Below are 22,488 nucleotides of genomic sequence, written 5' to 3' on the forward strand. Positions count from 1 at the left end.
CTAGGTCAATGAGAAGTTGGGTGACATGACTAATTCAAGCATGTTCCAAGGTTTTTTTTTTTATTCAGTCTTCAGCATCTTCCTACTCACAGCAAAGGTACTGTCTGATTCATTCACTATTACACATAAGTTAAAACGGCATAACGTAGCTTCATGTAGAGAAGAAGGTTCCCCTTTCCAGGGTGACGCAAGTGTTTTTATCAATGATATATCGCTTGTTCTCATGTTACACTTAATACAGGCGCAAACCAACTCATACAAGTGTGCAAGTGTTTGTGTGAAAGAGTGCACTTGTTGATTTGCACAGCTCAGCTATTGTGTACACAGGCTCTACACTTGTTAAAGTTTACACAGGACTAAATGTATGAATGTGCAGCTATTGAGTACAAAGATAGAGGGGTGCCTTTGTTGAATGCACTGTGTGAACACCCCTTTAATGATGGCAAGACATCTTGCATAATGCCATCATGTACACTATTTTATTATTTATTCCATTTATATGCCATCCTTCCTTCCAAAGGAACCTGTTCACTAACAGACCAAATCACATTGTCGAGGCCAATTAGATATAGCAGTACTGGAGACAAATGGGAGCCAGGACAGTGAGGGCTAAGAAGGAGAGAGTTGGCACCAAGAAAAATCAGCAGCTTCTAGAGCCAAAGAAAGCCAAAGAGCATCAAAACAAAACAAAAGTTCAATGGAGGGCAGAGTGGATACAATTAGTTCAGATGGAGCAAATATACTAATTTCATAGGGAATATCAGAATTTAAGGCTCAGTCATACTCTCTGTGAGCAGGAGTGCCAATGTTACAGTCCACAAATTACATTTGGGGTTGCAGCAAATGAATTGCATGCAGAAGTCACAGACTGCTTCCATGCGCCTGGCTCCGAGACTCAGCCTGCCACTGCACCAAATTTTGATTTGTTTCCCTTGAGCAATACTTCTAAACCTCTGAAGACCACGAAGGGGGTGTTATTATTATTGTTGTTGTTATTGTGATTATTACTGGAGGAATACAACACTGATTTATTATTAATAATATTATCTCTGGTGATTATTTATATAGCAACAAAAAATAAATTCTAAGTACTTTTCTACTTCCCCAATTTGCAGGCTCGTTGGGATCCTGATAGCAAACGTTCAGATCCCAGATCTTAATGACCACAGTGTATTTGTTTGATTGATACTTCTCTCTGTGTCAGCTCTCAGTGCACTATACATAGCAGTGCTAAAGCAGATTCTTCCCTTCACCCATCTGTCCCACTGCCATTTTTGTCATCCTTATTTACACTCCAGCACACATGTGCAGACCTTAAGACGATTCCAGCCTATGTAACCCCATATCGGTTTGCCCACACCCCATGGGTTATGTTTCCAAACCCCTCTTGGGGGTCCTCCTCCCGCTCCCCCCTGATCTATTATTGATTATGTTTGCTCCTTGAGTCGTTTTCCTTTATTAGGCAGTTTATCACCATGCTCCCTTTTTTCAGGGAGGAGGAGAGAATTTACGCTCCTGACCATAAATCATTTACAAGGCTGCTGGGCCATTAATGTATTTTTTATGGCTCGGCAAAGAGAAAATAGGAACAAGCCCCCTGGCAGAGCCTTCCTGACCCGTTTCGATTCCCCGGCTCCTATCGCAGACCCTCCGATTCTGGGAGCGAGCAGATGCATCCTTCTGCAGAGATACTGGCAGTTTTCATCTCCCCAGAGGGTCTGCATTGCTGTGTCAGCAAAGGAGTGCATGCTGCTGCCGCTGCTGCTGCTGCCGCTGCTGCTGACTGCACTTGGCACCGATCCGCAACGCAGTGAATCTTTGCTGACTTGGCTCTGCTGAATGAATTTAAACAGAGAAATTGGGGGTGGGAGGAGAGGTTTGAGAGTAAGTGGCATGAGCAGTAGCAGTGTTGCTGCTGCCTGCAGATCCCAAATAGAAACTTTAATTAGGTTTCTGCCCTCTGTGCTTCTGTGTTACTGATTTTTACTTGACACTCTGCATTCTCTCCCATAACTCTGTCTTTCGGGGCTGGGCTGAGAAGGTAGTAGTGGTCATTAAGGTGAGTGAATGAAGAATGCAGTTAGGCATCTGGGGTTCAAATCTCAGCTTGGCTCACAGGGTGTCCTTTGCATCAGGTTGCTCATCTGCAAAGTGGAGGAGATGTTGATGATGTTGTTGCAGACTCTTTGGTTGTGGATGTTAATATGGAAGAGTGATTTTGCTTCTTATTATCTGATTTAGCCTATCTGCATGGAGTGCATCATTCATGGTCTGTGTTGGGCTAGAAAGACTGACATGGGAACAGTGAATTGTCTACGCTGACTGGAAATAGCTCTCTGGGGTTTCAAGTAGGGTTTCTTCCCAGACCTTCCTGGAGATGACTGGATTTAATCTGGAACTTTTTGCGTGCAAAGCCGATGCTCTACCACTGAGCTGCAGTCTGATTTTTTTTTTGTCATGAATTATCACAATAAGTACAATAGGTAGGGGAAAGCATCTACTGTGTATTTAGGAACTGGTTTCTCATCGTATCTGGCAGCCTTGATGCACCAAAGCATGTAGAGTCACTGAATCTTACTAATGCAGCTGTTCCAAAATTCCTCTGCAGGCAAATGAAAATGCAGGGACCTCAAGGTCTAACTGTTTCAGAAATTAGCAGTCTCTAGACTTGGCCGGTGTCAGATGCATCAGAGAAAAAGCATTAAACCTCCCATAATGTACCTAATTGTGCAATGCTATACCAAGGAGAAGGAGATTAATGCATGCCCCAGAGATTGATGGGGATTGATTAGCTTTACGCAAGCTAATGTCATTCTAGTTGCTATTTTTAGTCCTATCGGTGTACTTTCTTATATTTATAGTCTCACTAATAGTACAAAACAACTTGGATATCATCCTCTAAAACGCAACCACAGTTTAGGCTGGGGGAAGGGCAAGAGCACATGAGGCTGACAAATAAACATAGAGCGGCCAGCAAAATCCAAATTCTGCACTTTAAATAAACCAGGCAAGTGTGCAGATTTACATAGCTACACAATTTGCTCCCTTTGCTTTATTGCTATATTTTGTGGGGTAACATTTCTTTTTCATTTTTACAATTTTTCTTTCTAACCATGGATGAAGACAACATTGTGGCTGTTGTAATATTTATATTGTGCCTTTCCTTTAAAGAATTGAAGGCAGCATACATCTTTCCACACCAACCCCCTACCATTTTACTCTCACAGCAACCTTGTAAGGCAGGTTAGGCTCAGAGAGAGTGGCTGGCCTGAGGTGAGGAAGTGACCTTCTTTGATGAATTGAGATTTAAACTTGGATCTCTTCAGTCCTTGTCCTAAATTCTAACTACTACACCATATTGGAACTAGAAGAACATTGCAGGAGGAGGCAATTTGGTTTCTATAGAAAGATGATGCCCAATCCTGTGCACAGTTTACTCAGAAGCAAGTGTACATGCAGTTGCAGTTTGGGAACCTTGGGAGAGTGCCTGTTGGGCTAAAAGTAAAAGAAAAGGATGGATTATGAGGAATGGGTGCTTAACTCTTTTACTGCCTACTGCTTCACGGAGTTCAAACCATAACATGATTCTTTGATCCCACATTCTGTGTAATGAGTGGTATGAGGGCAGCTCTGCAAATTTCTGGGCCTCCTTGAAAAGTCTGTTGCAATTTACAGGTGTGGTGTGTTGCAAAGGGTTCTTGTCCCCACAATTGATACTGTTCTAGTAATTGACTAGCTCTATACTTGTGTAGAGCTGACAGTGAAAGCCCAGAGGCACATAACAGTATCCTAACAACTTCTTGTTAGTGAGCATCATTACGTCACAAAAGAATGTGCCAATATCTTCCTTCAGTGCATTCCAGTTAAGGAAACCTCTGTTCTCAGCTCAAGGACAGGGACTCTTTCTGTTGGCATGCATGGGCCACATTTCCCCACATGTCTGGTGGGGGCGCACATGCCAGCTGGGTGAGCAGTGCCAGAGCTGGCAGAGGATGGAGCCGAAAGTAACTCTTTTAATAAAGCAGAATCACTGAAGCCCATCTTGTGGGCACAACTATTTTAAGCATATTTATCTTATCGTCTTAAGCTCTGAATTCCTCCTCTTCTCTGTCAGGGGCAGTTTGGCATTGAGAGGAAGGTAGACAGGCCTCCAGTTATCTCTGGAAGCGGCCTCCAAGCAAGGATGGAGAGACTCCTTCCTGCTGTCGGAGAAGGGAGGCTATGCTGCTTTTATCGTTGCTCACAGAGACAGCAGCTGAGTTCAGAGCAACCTGGGTCAGTGGGGCTTTGATAATCAGGCAGTTACTCTGCTTTGTTTCTGCCTGGCCCAGACGTATGCTATCTGCTACAAGAGAGGGGTGTCAGGTGGGAGCAGTGAAGATTTGTGGGTAATGGATGTGGCTGCCAATACATTTGTTGGTAGAGCAGTCTCCAATGCGGAGGAAGCTCTCAGGCTTGAGTGGCTCTGAGCATTAATTGTCGCATATGTCTGCTTATTTAGAGCGCTACATGGCATGTAACCATGTACAATGAGTTGTAAAGATAACAACATCCCTTGTTTTCTGTCAGACCTCCCTGCCCCACACTTCTAAAGATGCTTATGTTAGCTAAGGCTTTTCCTTGCTTTATTAAATCAATATGTAAACAAAGGAGGAGATCCTTTAGATACCTGCTTTAACAACTGACACTGCAGTTTTGCATTCCGACAAAAAAGCGTATTAGATCAGTGGAGGGCTCTAGACGGCAGAAAAACAGCAGAGACCTAATGTATCTCTCCTTTTTCTGGGAAGTGACTCTTGCAGCACCTTGAAATACAAACTCCATGATCTTGTGTGAAAAATGCTGCAATGGTAATTTGCAACCAAAGAGAAGTCTGGGCTACATGATCCTCAGCGGCAAATTATGCTGCCAGAGTCATTTGCCTGAAGGAGAGGAAGCCCATTGGATCCCTTTTCTGGCTGCAAATTCATGCCCCCTCCCCACTCCAGTGATAATTCTTATTTTTTTCCCCTTAGGGAAAGGGGGAAAGGATGGCAAATGTCAAGGGGTTATATCAGTCAGGCTCCTTGAGAGCACCACTCAACACCGAAATGGCTTGATTGATTTTCACGAGCGCCAGGCTGCTCACTTATCTCTAACAGAGTTATGCCTCAGAGAGGTAAGCGTCCTCCAGTCCTTTCCGTCCCAAGAAAACTGGTGTAGTACTGGATTGCTGCCTTCTATTTTGGCTTCTGGCTCTGGAGCTGAACTGATTGGAAGAGGTGAAATTGACAAGGTGCCCTGTTTAAAACTACTTTCTCTTGAGCCTGATGGAAAATGACCAGCTTTGGCCAGCTTCCACTTCCTTTCCCCCTTTGAGGATTTGTGCACAAACTCTTTGGCTTGGATCCTGAAATAAGTTAACTTAAGAAAGTTTGTGGAAGGAAAGTTTGCAATCCTCTTCTTCCCCCTATGAGCACCCCCACAGTTTCTCTGGAGGGTCAGAGGGGCCTCCTAAACTTCATGGAATGTGCATTGTTGGGGGCTGCTGAGGGACAGAAGTGATGGGAAACTTTCCTTTGAACTTTCTTAAGTTAACTTATCTTATGACCCATTTAGGGTGATTCCCCTTTCCTTGCAGGCAATCCCTTCACCCCCTCCCATATTGTTCCCTTGCACTCTGTTGTTCTAGAAGTCCTCCCTCCAGAAGGTTTTAGGGGACATGAAACTGTAATTCTATGAGCTTCCAGAAGTTAATGTAACTTAGAGCGCAAGCCATAGACCCACCCATAGGCACATAGGAAACTACCTTATATTGAGTTGGACCATTGTTCCATCCAGCTCATTATTGTCTACCCTGACTGGCAGTGGTTTTCCATGATTTTGGACAGGAGTCTTTTTCTCATCTGTTCTTAGAGATTAAACCAGGACCTGATGTATGCAAGGCAGAGGCTCTGCACAACATCCCATTGAGCAACACGGAGAAAGTACACATGAACTGGTGGTTGTATGCAAAGAACTAGTATAACGCAGTGATTAGAATTTTAGACTTTAACCATGGTTTAAAAATACTTGCTCTATGATCCTGAGCAAGTCACCTTCACCTAGCACTACCAAACTCCTTGGGGGTGATATGAGACAAAAAATATTTGCATGCCCTATCAACTGCAAAGACGGTAGGGATCCAAATAAAATTAAATGAAGCAAAGCCACCAACTAAGGTCTGGGTGTGCCCTTGTTATTATTAATGGTCTTAGCTGCCCAGGAAGTAAAAGTCAAACCCTGACCCGGCAGTTCTTGAGAGGTTTGGGGGGTTTTTGTCACAGAAACTGCCTTACTTCATCCCAAAAATTATTTTGCCTTTCTCTGTGCTTCATACTAATCAGCAGCACATGCCACAGTGTATTGTTGCTCACTCTCCAGTCTTTCTTAACATTGTCTTCAAGGTCTGTACTGCTCATTAGCTGTCCTTTCTGTGTTAGAGAAATCTTAACAGTTCAAGCTGGTGATGCTAAGGTCTGGGAACTAAGTTTTGGAAACATTCACTGTAATGGTTCTAGGGGTTGCTCGTGCGTAAGCCGGTGCAAACACCTGGCTGAGTTGCCTGTAGCACGTGTTGCGTTTCATTGTCCGAATAGATTAAGACGTCATCCAAAAAGGCTACACAATTCTTGTACAGCAGGGGCCTCAACACATGGTGCATGAAGGCTTGAAAGCAGGTGGACCCCGACTGTAATCCAAATGGCATGACTAAGTACTCAAAAGCCCCCAGGGGGGTGAACATGGTCGTTTTCCACTTGTCCCCCTCCCTTATCCTAATCAGATTGTTTGCTCCCCTGAGGTCCAGCTTGGTAAAAATCTTCCCCTGCCTCACACGTGTCAAAATATCGTCAATCCTGGGCATTGGGAAAGTCACGGGTTCTGACACCAGGTTTACGGCCCTATAATCCACAACTAATCTGGGCTGATTAGTCTCTTTTTTGTCCACAAAGAACACTGGACTGCCCCCCACCGCCTTTGATTCCCTTATGAAACCTCTCTTCAGGTTCTTGTCAATAAACTGCCACAACTCCTGCATCTCCCGGTCGGACATGGCATACAGCTTACCCACCGGTAACTGAGCCCCTGGAAGCAGGTTGATTTGGCAGTCAAATGGCCTGTGGGGGGGGCAGTCTGTCTGCCTCCCTCTCGCTGAAGACCTCCTTCAAATCAGCATATTGTGATGGCACCTCCCTTTTTTGCTCCAGGGCCGCCCTAGCCACCCTGGCCACAGTCATTCTTGGTTCCTTCCCTCCCAGACAGTGTTCTAAGCAGTAAGCTGACCCAAAGGTGAGCGACCGCTGATGCCATGACACCACTGGGTCATGTATTGCCAGCCAGCTCATTCCCAGTATTATTCGGGGTCCTGCCAGTGTGGCCACGTGAAAGGCAATGGTTTCCGTGTGCCTGGAGACACTCATTCGCATTGGCGGTGTCTGGTGTGTCACTTCCCCTCCCAGGAGTTCCCTGCCATCGATGGTGGTCACCTGCAAGGGAAAATCTAGTGGCAACAAGTGGAGCTGGTGCTCCAGAGCGAAGTCTCTGCTGAAGAAATTACACGAGCTGCCAGAATCTAGCAGCCCCTCCACTTTGACGGGGTGCCTATTTGGGAGTTCTAGCACCACCTCTATGGCTATAGCTGCCTTGGGAGGGTCAGGCTGGGGCACTTCTATTGGTTGCTGGCCTGGCTGCTGCCCCTGCTGGTTAGCAGCCAGGCTTTGTTGTTTCCCTGCACCGGCCCTTCCTCCCCCTTCTCGTCGTGGCCTGCAGCCCCCATCATGCCTTGCCAGGCTTTTCGTTGAGGGCAGACCTTTGCAAAATGTCCTAGTCGCTGACAGAGGAAACACTTCTTGGTAGTTTTCCACTCCTTCCCCTCCCTTTTCCGGCCTTCACCAGCGTTTGAAACTTCGTGCGCGCTCCATCAATTTCCATCAGCTCCGCCGCCTGGGAAGGGTCCCTCAGCATCTCCGGAATGCGGTTGCCATGGAAACGTTCCGCCCTTATCTCCCGCTTCTCCTGAGCCCGCGCTTCCTGGCGTACACCGATCGCAAGCACAGTCTTCGTGAGTTCATCCATCGACCGCGGGCGGGGCACTCGGGACAACTCGTCTTTCACTTCGGGGTCCAAACCCGCTTCAAACAACATTTGTACTGGTTCAGAGTCCAGATCCCACCCGAGTTTGTGGACTAACATCGCAAAACGCGACCAGTAGTTTCTGACGGACAGGCTCCCCTGCTTGCACCCCATCAGCTCCCTCCGTGTCACGCTTTGCTCCACCTCGCTGGAGAACATCGCGTCCATTGCCTGGTAGAATTTCTTAAGATCTTTCAATGCATCATTCTGCGTCGCCATTAGGGGCCTGATCCATTCGCACGCCCCATCCTGCAGATGTCCAACAATGTAAGCCACCCTCTCCCCGTCATCCGCAAAGTCATTTTTCTGCAATTCCAAAGCGTATTGAATTTCCGTTCGGAAGGCATTGTAGTCTTGGGGCTTTCCACCAAACTTGTGTACCAGCCCCGGGACCTTCCTCCCTATCAGGGTGGCTCTGACCTGTGCATCCTGAGCCCGTCTCTCCTCCAGCCGCGCAGACAGGGTAGCGACATGCGCCTCCAGGTCTCGGTTCCTCTCGACCAGACCTCGCACCATGGCTTCTTGCTCTGTCTCTCCGGCCGGCCCTGTTTGGCTCATCGTGCTGCCTCTCCGGGGCTGCGCACAAGCAACCTCAGGGACTGACGGATTGCTGTAATGATTCTAGGGGTTGCTCATGTGTAAGCCGGTGCAAACACCTGGCTGGGTTGCCTGAGTGAACCTTTTCTGTCCGGACAGCCACTCACCCGTGGCTGTCTCAATCGCTGGCAGAATCCGTCAGTGGGTGTTTCTTAAACTTCATCCAGCAAAGAAGCTCTTTGACGCCTAGTCTCCTCCTACTCTCTCTGCGCGAAAGCCTTCTGCGCAAGGAGGGCGTAGGCAGTGGAGGACCCCTACTCTCCCCGCTGGTCCCCGGCAAGGAGTCATGGGACCGCCTCGCCGCTTCCCCCATCTGCCCCCCTTCTCCACTGGTGCTACGCTGATTCTCTTCCCCAGAAGATGGGCTGCCTCTCCCAATCCCGGGATGCTCTCTGGAATCCCTCTGGATTTTGCTCTCTCCCTCCGGCACTGATGGCAGTTCCCTGACATTCACCAACAGGCATTCACGAGCTGATAAACCAAAAGCTTTTTTTCCTAATTGAATACTAATTTTAGACTCTGGCAAAAGTTCATTTTCCTATCCATCTGTCTTGAAATGTTTTCCATTAATTAATTATCACTTGCTGTGGTTTCCTCATGAGCTGTCTCACGGTGATGTCATCACCTGATCCAGTAGTGTTTGTGTTTATCCTGCTTGCCTTGCCAGTATATATATATATGGGGTAATCTTCCAGCATGAGGAAAAAATATCATGGCAGTGATCAACGTTGAATCAACAATAAAACTACATTCATAAAGCAAGCACAGAATTCATTACAAATCGATAGATTAGCTTCATACATCAGCATAGATAGACCTACCTCAGGGAAAGCCTAGGTGAACAGGTGAAATAGGGTGCCTAAATGCTAATACTGTCTGAGGTTCATAGGGAACACATTCATTGGGAGTGTGCTTGTTAATGCCCTGTTGTTATTTACCAGTTGAAGGCCAGTGAAATGTCATGGCTAGATGCTGGTAGAAGAGGACTTCCCTTACCACTGCCATTTCCCTGTTCAGCATTCACACTCCGGAACTGAAATGTGATTTACATTTGTGCTCCCAGAGTTTAGTTTATCCAACCTAGGACCTGACTTCTTTCCCTCCCCAAGCTGGCCATCTGCACTCTGTCGACACAAAACTTTTAAGTGGCTAAATAAATAGATGATTAAGGAACCCTACAACTGTGGACTCAGCTACACTAGTCAAATACATCGTTATAACTGTGTTATAAACATGTGGCACCAGACGGCCCTGTAGAGCAGTAATCAGTCGCCAGTGGGATTTTCCATAAAGAGCTCTTACAACCTTTCTTTCTGTAGCGTTTCTTTTATCTGTACAGATCCAGCCTCTGTTGGTGAGAACCACAACTACAAATTTCACCTCATAACAGAAGAACTCTGAATTGTTTCTTTTGTGCTTTAGATTTATCTGAACTTGACAGATATGATGCAGCTACCCTGGACTTCTGCACTGTCTAGTATTGTCCTGGTGGAGATCCCACTGAGCCCTGGCACCTTGGGATAGAAGACGGTACACTGATAACAAATACAGTGATTCCTCTCCACCCAACCCAGGGAGATGGTGCCTCAGCTTCAAAAACTCAAAGACAGTCACCGCCCTTTCTCTGGCCTTGGTGCTTTGTTCCTTGGTGCTTGGAAAGGCCCCCTTTGCTCCTTCTGCAGTGGATGGCATCCTAGTAGCAGACTGACTCATTCATAGGCCAGAAGGGATTTGTGGCACAGGCAACATCCTTCTTGTTCTTTGGCTGTCCTTTCTCTGTCAATGTCATTGATGCCTGGAACTGAATACCTTTGGTGGTGGACTCTTAAGACAGAGACTACACTCATGCAGTCGTGGCCATATTTCTTTGTTATTTTTATTAATCCCCCCCCCTTTTTTTTGGCCTGAGCCTTTGGTGTAAGGATGAGACCTAAGTCCCAATAATTTTTGTGCCACTGTGTATCCTGGTCTGGTTGCCAAAACCATTTCGTGTAAAAGCAGGACATCTTTTTGGGGAGGGAAAAACCCCCCTGAGAGGAGGACATTGAAGAATAGTTCACTTACCACATTGTATTCTTATGGGCTATGTGTGAGTGTGTTTGTCTTTAAAGAAGGCTCTGGGAATAGAAGGCTTCTGCTGGCTTTAAAAAATGTTTCCCAGCCAAAGCAATGATCTGCCAGACATTTCTCCTACACAAAGGAGAAACGGAATTGCAACATTTATTATTAACTTTGCTGCCTGATGCTTCAGGGCTGGAATGTAAAGCGTTGCAGAGAGCCTCAAAAAACAAAACAAACGAAAAAGGATTCCACTCTGGTCAGGCTGTTAGCAGCTTAGTCCCCTTACTCGTAGCAAGATTGCTCCCCTGGTGCTAATGTAAGTGAGTAGAGTTCTTCTGAGCATGTATGCAGCATGCTGGTATGTTTCCAAGACTGAACTTTGGAAGTGGAGATGCACCGGCTAATTAAGCGATTTGGTTAGGAAGGTGGCTGCTGTATGCGGGCAGTTTCACTTACCAAGATACTGACTGCCGGGCACTTCTGCACAACCTCATTGCACTGAATGGGATCCTCATTCACTTCTGTGGGTCATAGTTATGCCAGAGATGTTTCCATGAGCTGTGGCCTAGTCTACTGCTTGTGTGGGTTAACTGGATGTTTCAAATGTGTGCCTGGATTCATGTGTGCAGCCAGCATTCATGTATTTACATGCACGCACTGCTGAAAGGTTTAGGATCTTTTGCTGGAGTTACAACATGCGTTTGTTACATAAATACTGTACATGAGTTCCGGCTGAATACATGTGAGAGCAAGTATACACTTGTAACATGGATATTGCTGGCCCTTTAAGGACAACTTCACATCAATGTTGTTTGTGTATATGTATTTTTAGAACTGATGTGTAAGTGTTGCTAAGTATTTTAAAATGTTTTCATGTGGCACTGGCCTACTTGGTTCAGATATGCATTTTATTGTTGCTTGCCCTAGGATCGATAGGATGAAAGGTTCATTTATAACTGTAAGTGAGGAAATAAATCAATAAGGTATATACACACAGGATAAACTTGTGTGTCTATTTTGCCATTTATACCCCTTTTTTAACACAGAGAAGAAAGCTGTGTAAGAAAACAGTGAAGTATGAAGCTGCAGGCAGCAGTTTTTGGTATATCAAGGGTGGGGTTGGCTTGTACTAGAATCTGCAATTTGGCTGACCAGCTCTACAGTATCCCACAGTTCTTAGTAGCCTTGTAGGATGAACCACTGCAGAGGCCTCTGGGTATCATAATTTAGAAGCTTTGGCAAAGGCTGTGGCCTATCCAGTGTAAATCTATCTGTCCCCAAAGCATGACCCACAGGGCCAACTGGGAGGGTCTGATCTATGTCAGTTCTCACAGAGGACCTGAACATTCTTGAACATAAATGATTACTTTAGGATTACTTGGGGCCTGGCATGGAGAGTATGGTTCCAATAATTCTTCCAAACATGCACAGATGGATTAAGGGCTTTTGCAGAGTCTGAAGTCTGCACAGATTAAGTTGTATACACGTGTGAGGAAAGGCTGATCTACACTGTTCAGATTGCTGCCATTACAAAGCCTTCAAGGCACTGGAGTGTCCTGACAATGTTATTGGTATGCACTAGTACTTAGGGCTGAGAAATATGTACCTATAAGCGCAAGGGGGTGGTTTTGGCTATCTAAAACTATTCAGATTTCACCTAGAAGTCCAGATAAATAATCCAACATGTCTCAACTCATTCTGAATGGAAAAGAAGTTTGCTCACTCCTAGTTTGCCATTTGATCACATTTATGCAAATAGCTGGTGAGTACACCTTGGCTGGAGAATCAGGAGACTTGAGGTCAAACTGGATGAGATGTTAATCACACAGTGATTGTGTGATTAGCTTTTGAATAAATTACAGGTGCAGGAACAGGAGCTAATCTGGATTGGGACCCTGGCAGGGGAGGTTTAACCCTTGAAGCACACCCCTGCCTCATTGTCCCATTATGGATGAGGCCATTCATGTCTTCAGTTTACTTTTTAAAAAGTAATTGTTAATTGCATGGTATTGATGTCTCATCTGGTTTGGGCCTCAGGTATTTAAGGTTCTTTTAGTGGGAATTCTGCTGTTAGGATTCAGAAGATATGAGCATAGGAAGTTGCTCTGTATGGAGTCCGGCAGTTGATCATCTAGCTCAGCAATATTTACACTGACTGTCCGAGGCTGTTCAAGGCTTCAGACTGGATACATTATCCGTTCTACCTGGGGGTGCCTGAGACTGAACCTGTGTGCAAAGCAGAAGTTCTACCACTGAGCTACGATGATGAAGATGTTGATGATGATGATGATTAATAATAATAATAATATCCCTCCCATCTGACTGGGTTGCCCCAGCCACACTGACCGACTTCCAACATAATAAAAACACTTCCAAGGAAATACAATAAATGAACAGAAAGAGAATAAAAATCCCACATATATACCAAGTGTTACAACACCACCCGAGCTTCCCCCTTCTTCTTCTTCCCCAATTTCATTCTGTATACAACATTAACGACTCACTTCAAATGTAAAAAAAGATTCTATAACCTGAAAAAAGACAAGGCACGTACTTTTGTAAATCCAAAGTTTAATAAAAATTGTTTGTTTGGAAAAAAACAGCAAAACATCAAACATAAAAAACTTCCTGATACAAGACTGCTTTCAAAGGTCTTTGGAAAGTTGTGTAGTTGTTTATCTGTTTGACATCTGATGGGAAGGTGTTTCACAGGGCAGGTGCCACTACCAAAAATGCCCTTCCCTAGGATAAATATATTTCTGAATGCAACTAGGTTGTGGGGTGTAAATAAATGTAGTGGATTGTAAGCCTGTGGGCAAGAACTGTTGTGAATTATTATAAAGCTTGTAAAGTGCTCAGCCCTAGTTAAAGATTCTGGAAATAACAAATGGTGGCGGCGGTGGAAGGCATGGCTAGAACAAGGAGCTTGTTGAGAGCAGTTCCTTTTTTCATTTTGCTTTTGCTTTGTACACTTCTATGGTGCTGCATTCATTTGTGCCTCAGAACCAGCCTGTCCCAACAAAAGCAGATGCAAACTCAGCATACGTTCCTCCTCCATACTCCCTGGCCACCTTTCCTACGTTTACTTGTCAGAAGCAGTTGTTGTGTGCGCCATCCCCATCTGTAGCCCTGCAGGTGCTATTTAGCTTAGCAATACGAATCTTTGTCTTTTATATGCCTCCTGCATCCTGTGCACCAAGAGCCAGAGAGGCGCCACAGACTGTCCTGGATTGCTCCAGATAGTGGAAAGTCTTGGAAAGTGGGCCAAAGCAGTGGCCTTGTTGCGGGGAGGGGAGGGAAAACAGGAGAGGAAGTGAGGGTCACAGCAGGGAAGATGGGAAGCTCACTCTTGCATTTGTGCACCTACTAAGTATGTATGTCGTTGCAGGCAAAGGTTGAAAAATGGTCTCCTGGATAAATGCAGCATGTCACCTTGGTGCCTCTTTCTTTACAGGTCTAGTGAGTCCCCTGGAAGTGTTCATGAACACAAGGAGTGTTGAAGTCGCTCGGGGCCAGACGGCGGTCCTGCCCTGTACTTTTACCACCAGTGCTGCGCTTAATAACCTTAACGTCATTTGGATGGTCACGCCACTCTCCAATGCCAACCAACCTGAACAGGTACCAAACTCTTGGTGGAAACACAGAACTAGTTGGCCAAACCCACCTCCCCAACAATAGGCTCATAGGATGGCTTATAAATCAATGCAAATAACAGAAGACTTGCCCTTCAGTTTACAATCTAGGGCTGCGTCGGTTGTGCTGGTTCCCCCCAATTACGTTCTGAAAATGTGGGAAGCAGCCAGACTATAGCCACAAATGACCTTTTTTGGCTGTAATGTGTGAATGGACAGGCATGAATCTTACAAGTGTGTCTGATGAAGCTCTGAGGAGTTTCTGTAGCATATGTTTCTGAGACCCACACACTGACTGTTGGTGTTTCGGATATCTTCTCTGTGTTCAGCCACATCCAGCATGGCCAATGGTCAGAGGTAATGGGAGTTGGAGTCCAGGAAATTCTGGAAACTACAGCATTGACTACCCATACCCTAGGGTGTAGGAGTGCAGCAGACAGAGGAACTTCCGTATGAGGAACTTCTGATTTGAGCCTTGTGGTTCCAAACAGGCCACTGGGTGTTGCTAAGAAGTAAGAGCATGAGCAGTGACTTATAACTCACTTGATGATAATCACATATAGTACAGGAATGATTGGTGAAAGGGCCTAAATCTGGAGAAAGGCATGCAGAGGGTTGGTGGTGGAATAATTTAGTTACTGCATTTTTTTTAATGCATTTATTTGCTTTTCATTCTATTTCATGTTTATTCATTTTTCTTATTCCTATTTGCTTTTGATGGGACACCCAGCTAATTTTCTACATCCTTTAACTTTGATACTTTCCAATAACAGCCTACAGTCTACTGGTAGGAAATAAAATGAAATTCAAATGAAAATCTAGTTTTTTCTCATTTCTTTACATTGAATTCTGCTGGAACAGCCTATACAGGTCATATAGAAAGGTTTCTGGGGGAGGGGGAGGAGCGAGGGAACAGTTAGGCTATGCCTGTGCATCTTTTTTTATTACATCAGACTTGTCAGATTTCAGATAGGTGGGACAAAGGGTCCCTATTTTATAGACAATTTGTTTCATTTTGATTCATTTTTTAAAATGAATGCAAACTCAGGCTTATGCTCGTTATTGGAATACATTGTCATAGTGAATCATCATCATTATTATTATTGAATTTATATACCGCCCTATACCCAGAGGTCTCAGGACGCTTCACAGAATAAAATCAAAATATAAAACTACAAAATACATAATCAAAATAGCAACAACAACAAAATAAGCCCCCCCAAAAAAACCCTCACATTTTAAAAAGGCATAGGATGTCAATCAAATCAACCAAAGATGGTGCCTAAAGGTGTATAATGAAGGCGCCAAACTTCCCTGGGGAGAGCATTCCGCAGAGGGACAGCCACTGCAGTGAAGACCCGTTCTCGTGTTGCCACCCTCCAGACCTCTCGAGGAGGAGGCACACGAAGAAGGGCCTCAGAAGATGATCTCAAAGTCCGGGTAGGGTCATATGGAAAGAGGCAGTCCTTGAAGTATTGTGGTCCTGAGCTGTTTAAGGCTTTATAGGTCAAAACTAGCACTTGGATTTGGGCCAGGAACCTAATTGGTAGCCAGTGCAGTCGGACCAGGATCAGTATAATATACTCAAACCGTCTTGCTCCAGTGAGCAACATGGCTGCTGAATTCTGCACTAGCTGAGGTTTCCAAACTTTCTTCAGAGGCAGCCCTATGCATAACACATTGCAGTAATCTAACCTTGAGGTTACCAGAGTATAGACAACAGTAGTTAGGCTATCCCTGTCCAGATAGGGACGTAGCTGGGCCACCAGCCAAAGCTGGTGGAATGCTCTCTGGGCCACTGAGGCCACCTGAGCCTCAAGTATCCTGGAGTGCCCCCAAGCTACAAATCTGCTCCTTCAGAGGAAGTGTAACCCTATTAAGAGCAGGCGTTCTCCCACCCATCTGGTCCAGGTAACCACCCACTAGCAGTGCCTCAGTCTTACCTGGATTGAGTTTCAGTTTGTTGGCTCTCATCCAGTGTATTACTGAGGCAAGACGCTGGTCCAGCACTTCCACTGCCTCAGCTGCGGATGTAAAGGAGAAATAGAGCTGAGTGTCATCAGCATACTGCTGACAACATACTCCAAACCTCCAGATAACCCCACCCAGCGGTTTCCTGTAGATGTTGAACAACATGGGGGATAGGATTGAGCCCTGCGGAACCCCACATTGAAGGTTCCACAGGCCTGAAAAGCATTCCCCAAGCAACACCCTCAAGGAATGACCATCCAAGTAGGACTGGAACCACCCCAAAGCGGTGCCACCCACCCCTAGTTCGGCAGCTGCTTCAGAAGGATACAATGGTTGATGATATCGAAAGCTGCTGAGAGGTCAAGAAGAATTAACGGGGAGACATTTCCCTTCTCTCTCTTTCAACAGAGGTCATACAGGGCGACCAAAGCAATCAATACGTATACATTTGAATTGAAATACACAGACAGACAGACACACACACACACACACACACACACGCATACACGTTGGTAAATACTGCTGCTTTTTCTTGTGCTGATTTACCAAAACGTAAAATAACACATGCAAAACAGTAAAACAGCACACAAAAATGAATCTTGATGCAAATGCATAAAAGCCGCTTTATTTTCCCCTAATGCATTCTGCACATCGTTTTTATGTGTGGGTGGGTGAATGTGAAAGAACAGACCATGTTCAATACTCAGTACAAAATTTGCAAATATAAAATAGTAACAGGGAAGGGTTCCTAATGCATCGGTTCCACTCTGGAAATGAGACCATGTATTCCAGAACTCCAAAATGCAGAGGAGGGAGATATGCAAACTCCCTCCCTGCTTATAAGCCTTTTTGTGTCCTCCTTCTAAATAGAAAGACATATAAAATTGACTAGGCTTGACTCTTCCCTTTAGGGGAACATTTCATTGTAGTTTCCCCTATATCTTTTAAATCTATTGTGCAAATACTTCTCCATGGTAGCAAAAGTAGAAGCAGTGCGTAGTAAGTACCCAAGAGCTCCATATGGCTTATCTTACCCTCAGAACACAATTGTTGTATTTTAATTGCACTAAAACCACAGGACACTGAAGCCTCTGTATAATGAGTGAACAAGTCCTCTTTTAACCATTGCTTTGTTAAGGAGAAGTGTCATATCTTTGTTTTTCAGGTTATTATTTACCAGGGGGGTCAGATTTTTGATGGTGCACCCCAGTTTTATGGGCGAGTGGGGTTTGCAATGACGATGCCAACCACCAGTGCCTCCATCTTCATCAACAACACCCAGCTGTCAGACACTGGGACTTACCAGTGTTTGGTCAACAATCTACCAGACCGAGGTGGCCGGAATATTGGAGTCATTGGGCTCAACGTCTTGGGTATGTGCTTTGCTCTAGTCCAGACCACTGATAACCATGAAAAGCCTGAAACAGGAGGCTGGTTTTCCTCGAAATTTGAAATAGCTAGTCTGCCACATAATGGCACAGGTGGGACAAAATGTTGGGCTCTGTGAGTTCAAAACTACTTTCAGATGGTGGAATATTAGACCTTCAGGGGTGTAAGCCTAAAAATGAAACAAGGGAGCTTGCCCTCTCGTTCACATACTGTAACAAGTATCAGAAAGCGCTGGATGTATTCTTGCAGAGGAGAATTTCACCTCAAGTGGCTTTTCCCATTGTAGTACATGGTGACAGGAGAAGGTGCACCTGGCAGACGTTTCTATTTTGGGTCTTTGTGACCTTTAGGGAAAGAAGCCTAATTAGCATGGGGACAAAGCAAACCTTGGCTCTCTAGATCTAAGCTTCTGCTCCTGCCATCACTTAACAGGGGTCTACTGTGAGTGACATGCTCAAAGATCCAAACCAGAGGGTGGAGGCAGGAGCACTGTCCAAAACAAGTGAGGTTGAATTCCAGGGAAGGCAGATCAGGGTCTGTGGAGTTAAGAGGCAGGCCATAAATAAAGTTAGACAGGGGCCGTGGTTCAAGACAGCAATGAGGAGAAAGGAGAAGGAGTTGGTCAGAGACCTCACATTTCAGACAAGTGGCACAGACTGAGAAGTGGGCTCCGAGCCTAAGATTTTAAAGGGCCTGGTGTGCTCAGATGGGTCCTTGGGTCTGCTGACTGGTGATTCATACTACATGGAACTCTTGGAGGCCAATTTACCAGGCTGTAAACCCAATGAAGTAGAGTAGGGCCTTTCAGTCCATGGGCTGGATTGATACCTGGCCAACCAGGAAGAGTCAAGTGAGTGGGGCTAAAATGTTCCTGGGGCCTTAGGGATTTTTATTTTATTTATTGTTTTGCCTCAGTCAACTTTTACTTTCCTCACATAAACAGACAATTTTAACCAGTCTCTGGCCCAAGCCACTGTTCCACCCTGTCTGAAATCTGCTACCATTATACCCCTGCCAAAAACATCAAAGATAGACAGTCTGAATGATTTTCGCCCTGTGGCGCTGACACCCATTATAATGAAATGTTTCGAAAAACTGGTGAGGAAGCGCATCTTATCTTGTCTGCCAGTGGGACTTGACCCTTACCAGTTTGCGTACAAGGCAAAGAGATCCACAGAGGATGCTGTGGCAATGGCTTTACATGCTGTCCTGACTCATTTGGAGAAGCAAGGGAACTACGCGAGACTGTTATTTGTAGACTTTAGTTCTGCATTTAATACTATTCTTCCGCATAGATTGGTGCCCAAATTATTAGACCTGGGACTTCCACCATGTTTGTGCAGGTGGATATTAGACTTTCTATCAAACCGTTCCCAAAGGGTCAGGTTGGGTTCCCACGTCTCTGTGGATCTCATCACGAATACGGGGACGCCTCAGGGGTGCGTGTTGAGCCCGCTTTTATACACGCTCTATACAGCTGTCTGTGCCCCCAAATACCCCACTAATAAGATCATTAAGTTCACAGATGATACAACGGTGGTTGGTTTAATTACGGCTGGAGAGGGGGAGATGGCCTATAGGAAGGAAGTTAAACAGTTGGGGGAGTGGTGCAGGAAAAACAACTTACTGCTTAACTTAAAGAAAACAAAAGAGATCATTGTGGACTTTAGGAAATGTAAATTGAATATTCAGCCACTTATTATTGAGGGGAAGTGCGTGGAACAGGTCTCAGTTTTTCGATTTCTGGGAATGGAGTTGAGAGACGACCTAACCTGGGGAGAGAACAGCAAAGACCTGGTGAAGAGAGCACAGCAGAGGTTATATTTTCTGAGAATCCTCCAGAAAAACAATCTCTCAAAGGACCTGTTGATGGCATTCTACCATTGCACTGTAGAGAGCGTACTAACTTATGGTCTGTGCGTGTGGTTTGGGAGCTGCACGGCCAGGGAAAAAACAATGCTATCCAGGGTTGTAAAGACTGCAGAGAGAATTATTGGGTGCACTCTTCCCACCTTAGATCAAATCTATGCTGCCAGGTGCCATAAGAAAGCGGCAGAGATAGCACATGATAGTACGCACCCCGGAAATGATCTCTTTCAGCTTCTGCCTTCTGGAAGAAGGTATAGGGTTATAAAGGCCAGGAGTAGCTGCCTGAAAAACAGTTTCTACGCTAATGCAATTCTGGTTCTAAACTCAGCATAAGGGGTTTCTGTAGTATAGTGTGTTTTAAAATGGGGTTTTAGAGTTTTTAGGGGTTTTTGAATGTTTTATGTAGTTTTGTAGTAGTTTTATGTAGTTTTGTAGTAGTTTTATGTAGTTTTGTGGTAGTTTTATGTAGTTTTTATGTAGTTTTATGTAGTTTTCAATTTCATTGTTCCGCAAGGGACAATGACAATAAAGATATTGTGTCGTATCGTATCGTATCGTATCGTATCGTATTGTATCGTATCGTAAATTTATTAGGGTGGGGTACTCCCTTCATTAAACCTTTGTTTCCAATTAAAGGGGGAATTCAGTGCCATTGATAGAGGAGGAAGAAAGTAATTTGATTTATGGTGTATACTTCATAAATGTAAAATAATATGAGGTGGTAGATTTTATGTCTTTTTCAGATTATTATTTTTTAAAAAACTTCCTTAAAGGTAAGCTAGCAGCCTTCAGACCACTACCTTGTGTTACTGTATTACTTTAGGTCCCAACCTACAGAAAGGATTTCTCTTCTTAATCCTTTCAAAAACAGCATCCTGGAATCCACCAAACATTCAGATCAGTTCTACTATTTATCAACTTTCTCCCCAATATTTTGAAGTGTTTATGATATTATTATTATTATTATTATTATTATTACTACTACTACTACTAAACATCACAGGAGGAGAGGCTCACTGACCATTTCCACAAAATTCCTTAGTGTATGCAGTTGAGCAAAACATGCTCATTCCAGTTTAAGTACTGACAGCAGTTGTAGTACTTGCTGTGTTAAATACAAGTGGGAGAAATGAGGGAATGCATGTCTCTGGTTCACTTTTATCATGTCCCTAATATTTAATTGAAAAAATTACTTGGTGTTTCCAAAGTTATCGTATCTTATTTTTCCCAACATTTGTGTTCTCGTTTTGCAAAAGGAATAACGTGAAACCTCCCATCTTCATTCTGCTACCAGAATTGGCTTAAAGCAAAAAGTTTTAATGATATCTTTATTGTATAAGCTGGTGGGGAGCTGCAGATGTTGTTCTTCCCCGTAGAGGACACTAATCGAAAATGGCCACAATTAAGTCAGCAGTTATGACTGAGCTGGCTCACTAGCTACAAAAGCCTTAGCAGGTGACCTCGCCTGTTGCTTCCCCTATTAGTCTTAAGCCATCTGTATCTTTTGTTTTCTCAGCCTGTCTTTTTGTTCTCTCTCTTTTTTAAAGAACCAAATCAAATCTACCCATACTCCATTATTCCAATCCTTAAGTTTATTTCTCCACATTTCTCTATCAGTTTGAACTTCCCTCCAAATAAAGTCCCCATGAAAATTAACATTTGTGTCCAAATTCACCCTACCATAAACATTTTTATGCACTTTTGTATAATATACCCATTTCTGCAATTTCCCCTAATACAGTTGATTTTTGTATGTGATTTACCCTAAAATATGCTTGTATATGCACTCTTTGTTTTTGTACACATTACTGGGCTGGGGAACCACATTACAAAATTCACAGAGTTGCAAATTTTGAAGGATATTTTTTTTTGAATTGAATTTCTCTCCCACCCCTCCTCCTCCAGGGCCTAGAGTCCTTACTGGTCACACTTTTCTGTTGAACGCAGCTCCTGACCTAACTGTTGCTCTGCAATCTTTTCTCCCTGCAGTTCCTCCGTCTGCCCCAGTCTGCAGAATTCAGGGCTCTTTGAGCATTGGCAGTGACATCACGCTGACGTGCAGTTCAGAAGAAGGCATCCCTCGGCCAACCTATTACTGGGAAAGACTGGACAGTGCCCCCAAGCTGCCCCCGACAGCCACACAAGGTGATGATTGCATCCCCCCCTCCCCCCTGCCCTACAACTGCGTTTTCCAAGAGAGTTGGTCTAATTTTCCCTTTGCTTGTTCTGCTGGCACTAAGGTCACAACTTTATGTGGTCTATCCCAAACTGCTGATGGACTACCTGGGTTTCAGGGCAGGAAACACCAGATCCAAGAAGGTCACAGCGGGGAGGGGAGTGATAATGTTGCTGTGATAAGTGCAGAAACTCACTAAAAATAAGGAATAGGGAGAAAATACTCTGTCCAAAATAACGAAAGCAACTGAGCCTTTAGAGTACTGGGTGCCCTCTAGTGGAAATTCTAATCACAGTATTAAAAAAGCACACATACCTTAGAGCAGGGGTGGTCACCTTTTCTGCCCAACATGCCATAAATCCACTCCAGTGAAAAGGATATATCAAGAACTCTGGCCAAAAGTTTCAATATAAGGAATAATTCCTACTCAAGAGTTGAAATGAAAAACGTGTGTATTCTGCTAAGAATAACAGTTTGAAGCTAGTAGTAGATTTAAACACAACGTATAAGTATGATAGTTTTAAAGTAATGGTAAGTTTGGATACAACGTTTTAGTGCAGAAATAATGTCGTTTCAAATATACAATGATATAGTACAAAGGTACATGAAATACCAGTGCACAACAATTGTTTTATACAAGTC

The 22,488-nt window shown here is 44.5% G+C and overlaps 1 protein-coding gene across 1 annotated transcript in view; it reads left to right on the top strand.

The window, feature by feature from the left end:
• Positions 1 to 22,488, top strand: part of IGSF11 (immunoglobulin superfamily member 11) — a 179,267-nt gene that overhangs the window by 149,225 nt on the left and 7,554 nt on the right. The window contains exons 2-4 of the mRNA XM_081004116.1: positions 14,264 to 14,427; positions 17,578 to 17,785; positions 21,660 to 21,815. Of these exons, the coding sequence (XP_080860242.1) occupies positions 14,264 to 14,427; positions 17,578 to 17,785; positions 21,660 to 21,815 (528 nt within the window). The remainder of the gene's footprint in view (positions 1 to 14,263; positions 14,428 to 17,577; positions 17,786 to 21,659; positions 21,816 to 22,488) is intronic.

This window comes from Podarcis pityusensis, assembly GCF_964106645.2.
Source record: "Podarcis pityusensis genome assembly, chromosome: 4".
Lineage (NCBI taxonomy): Eukaryota > Metazoa > Chordata > Lepidosauria > Squamata > Lacertidae > Podarcis > Podarcis pityusensis.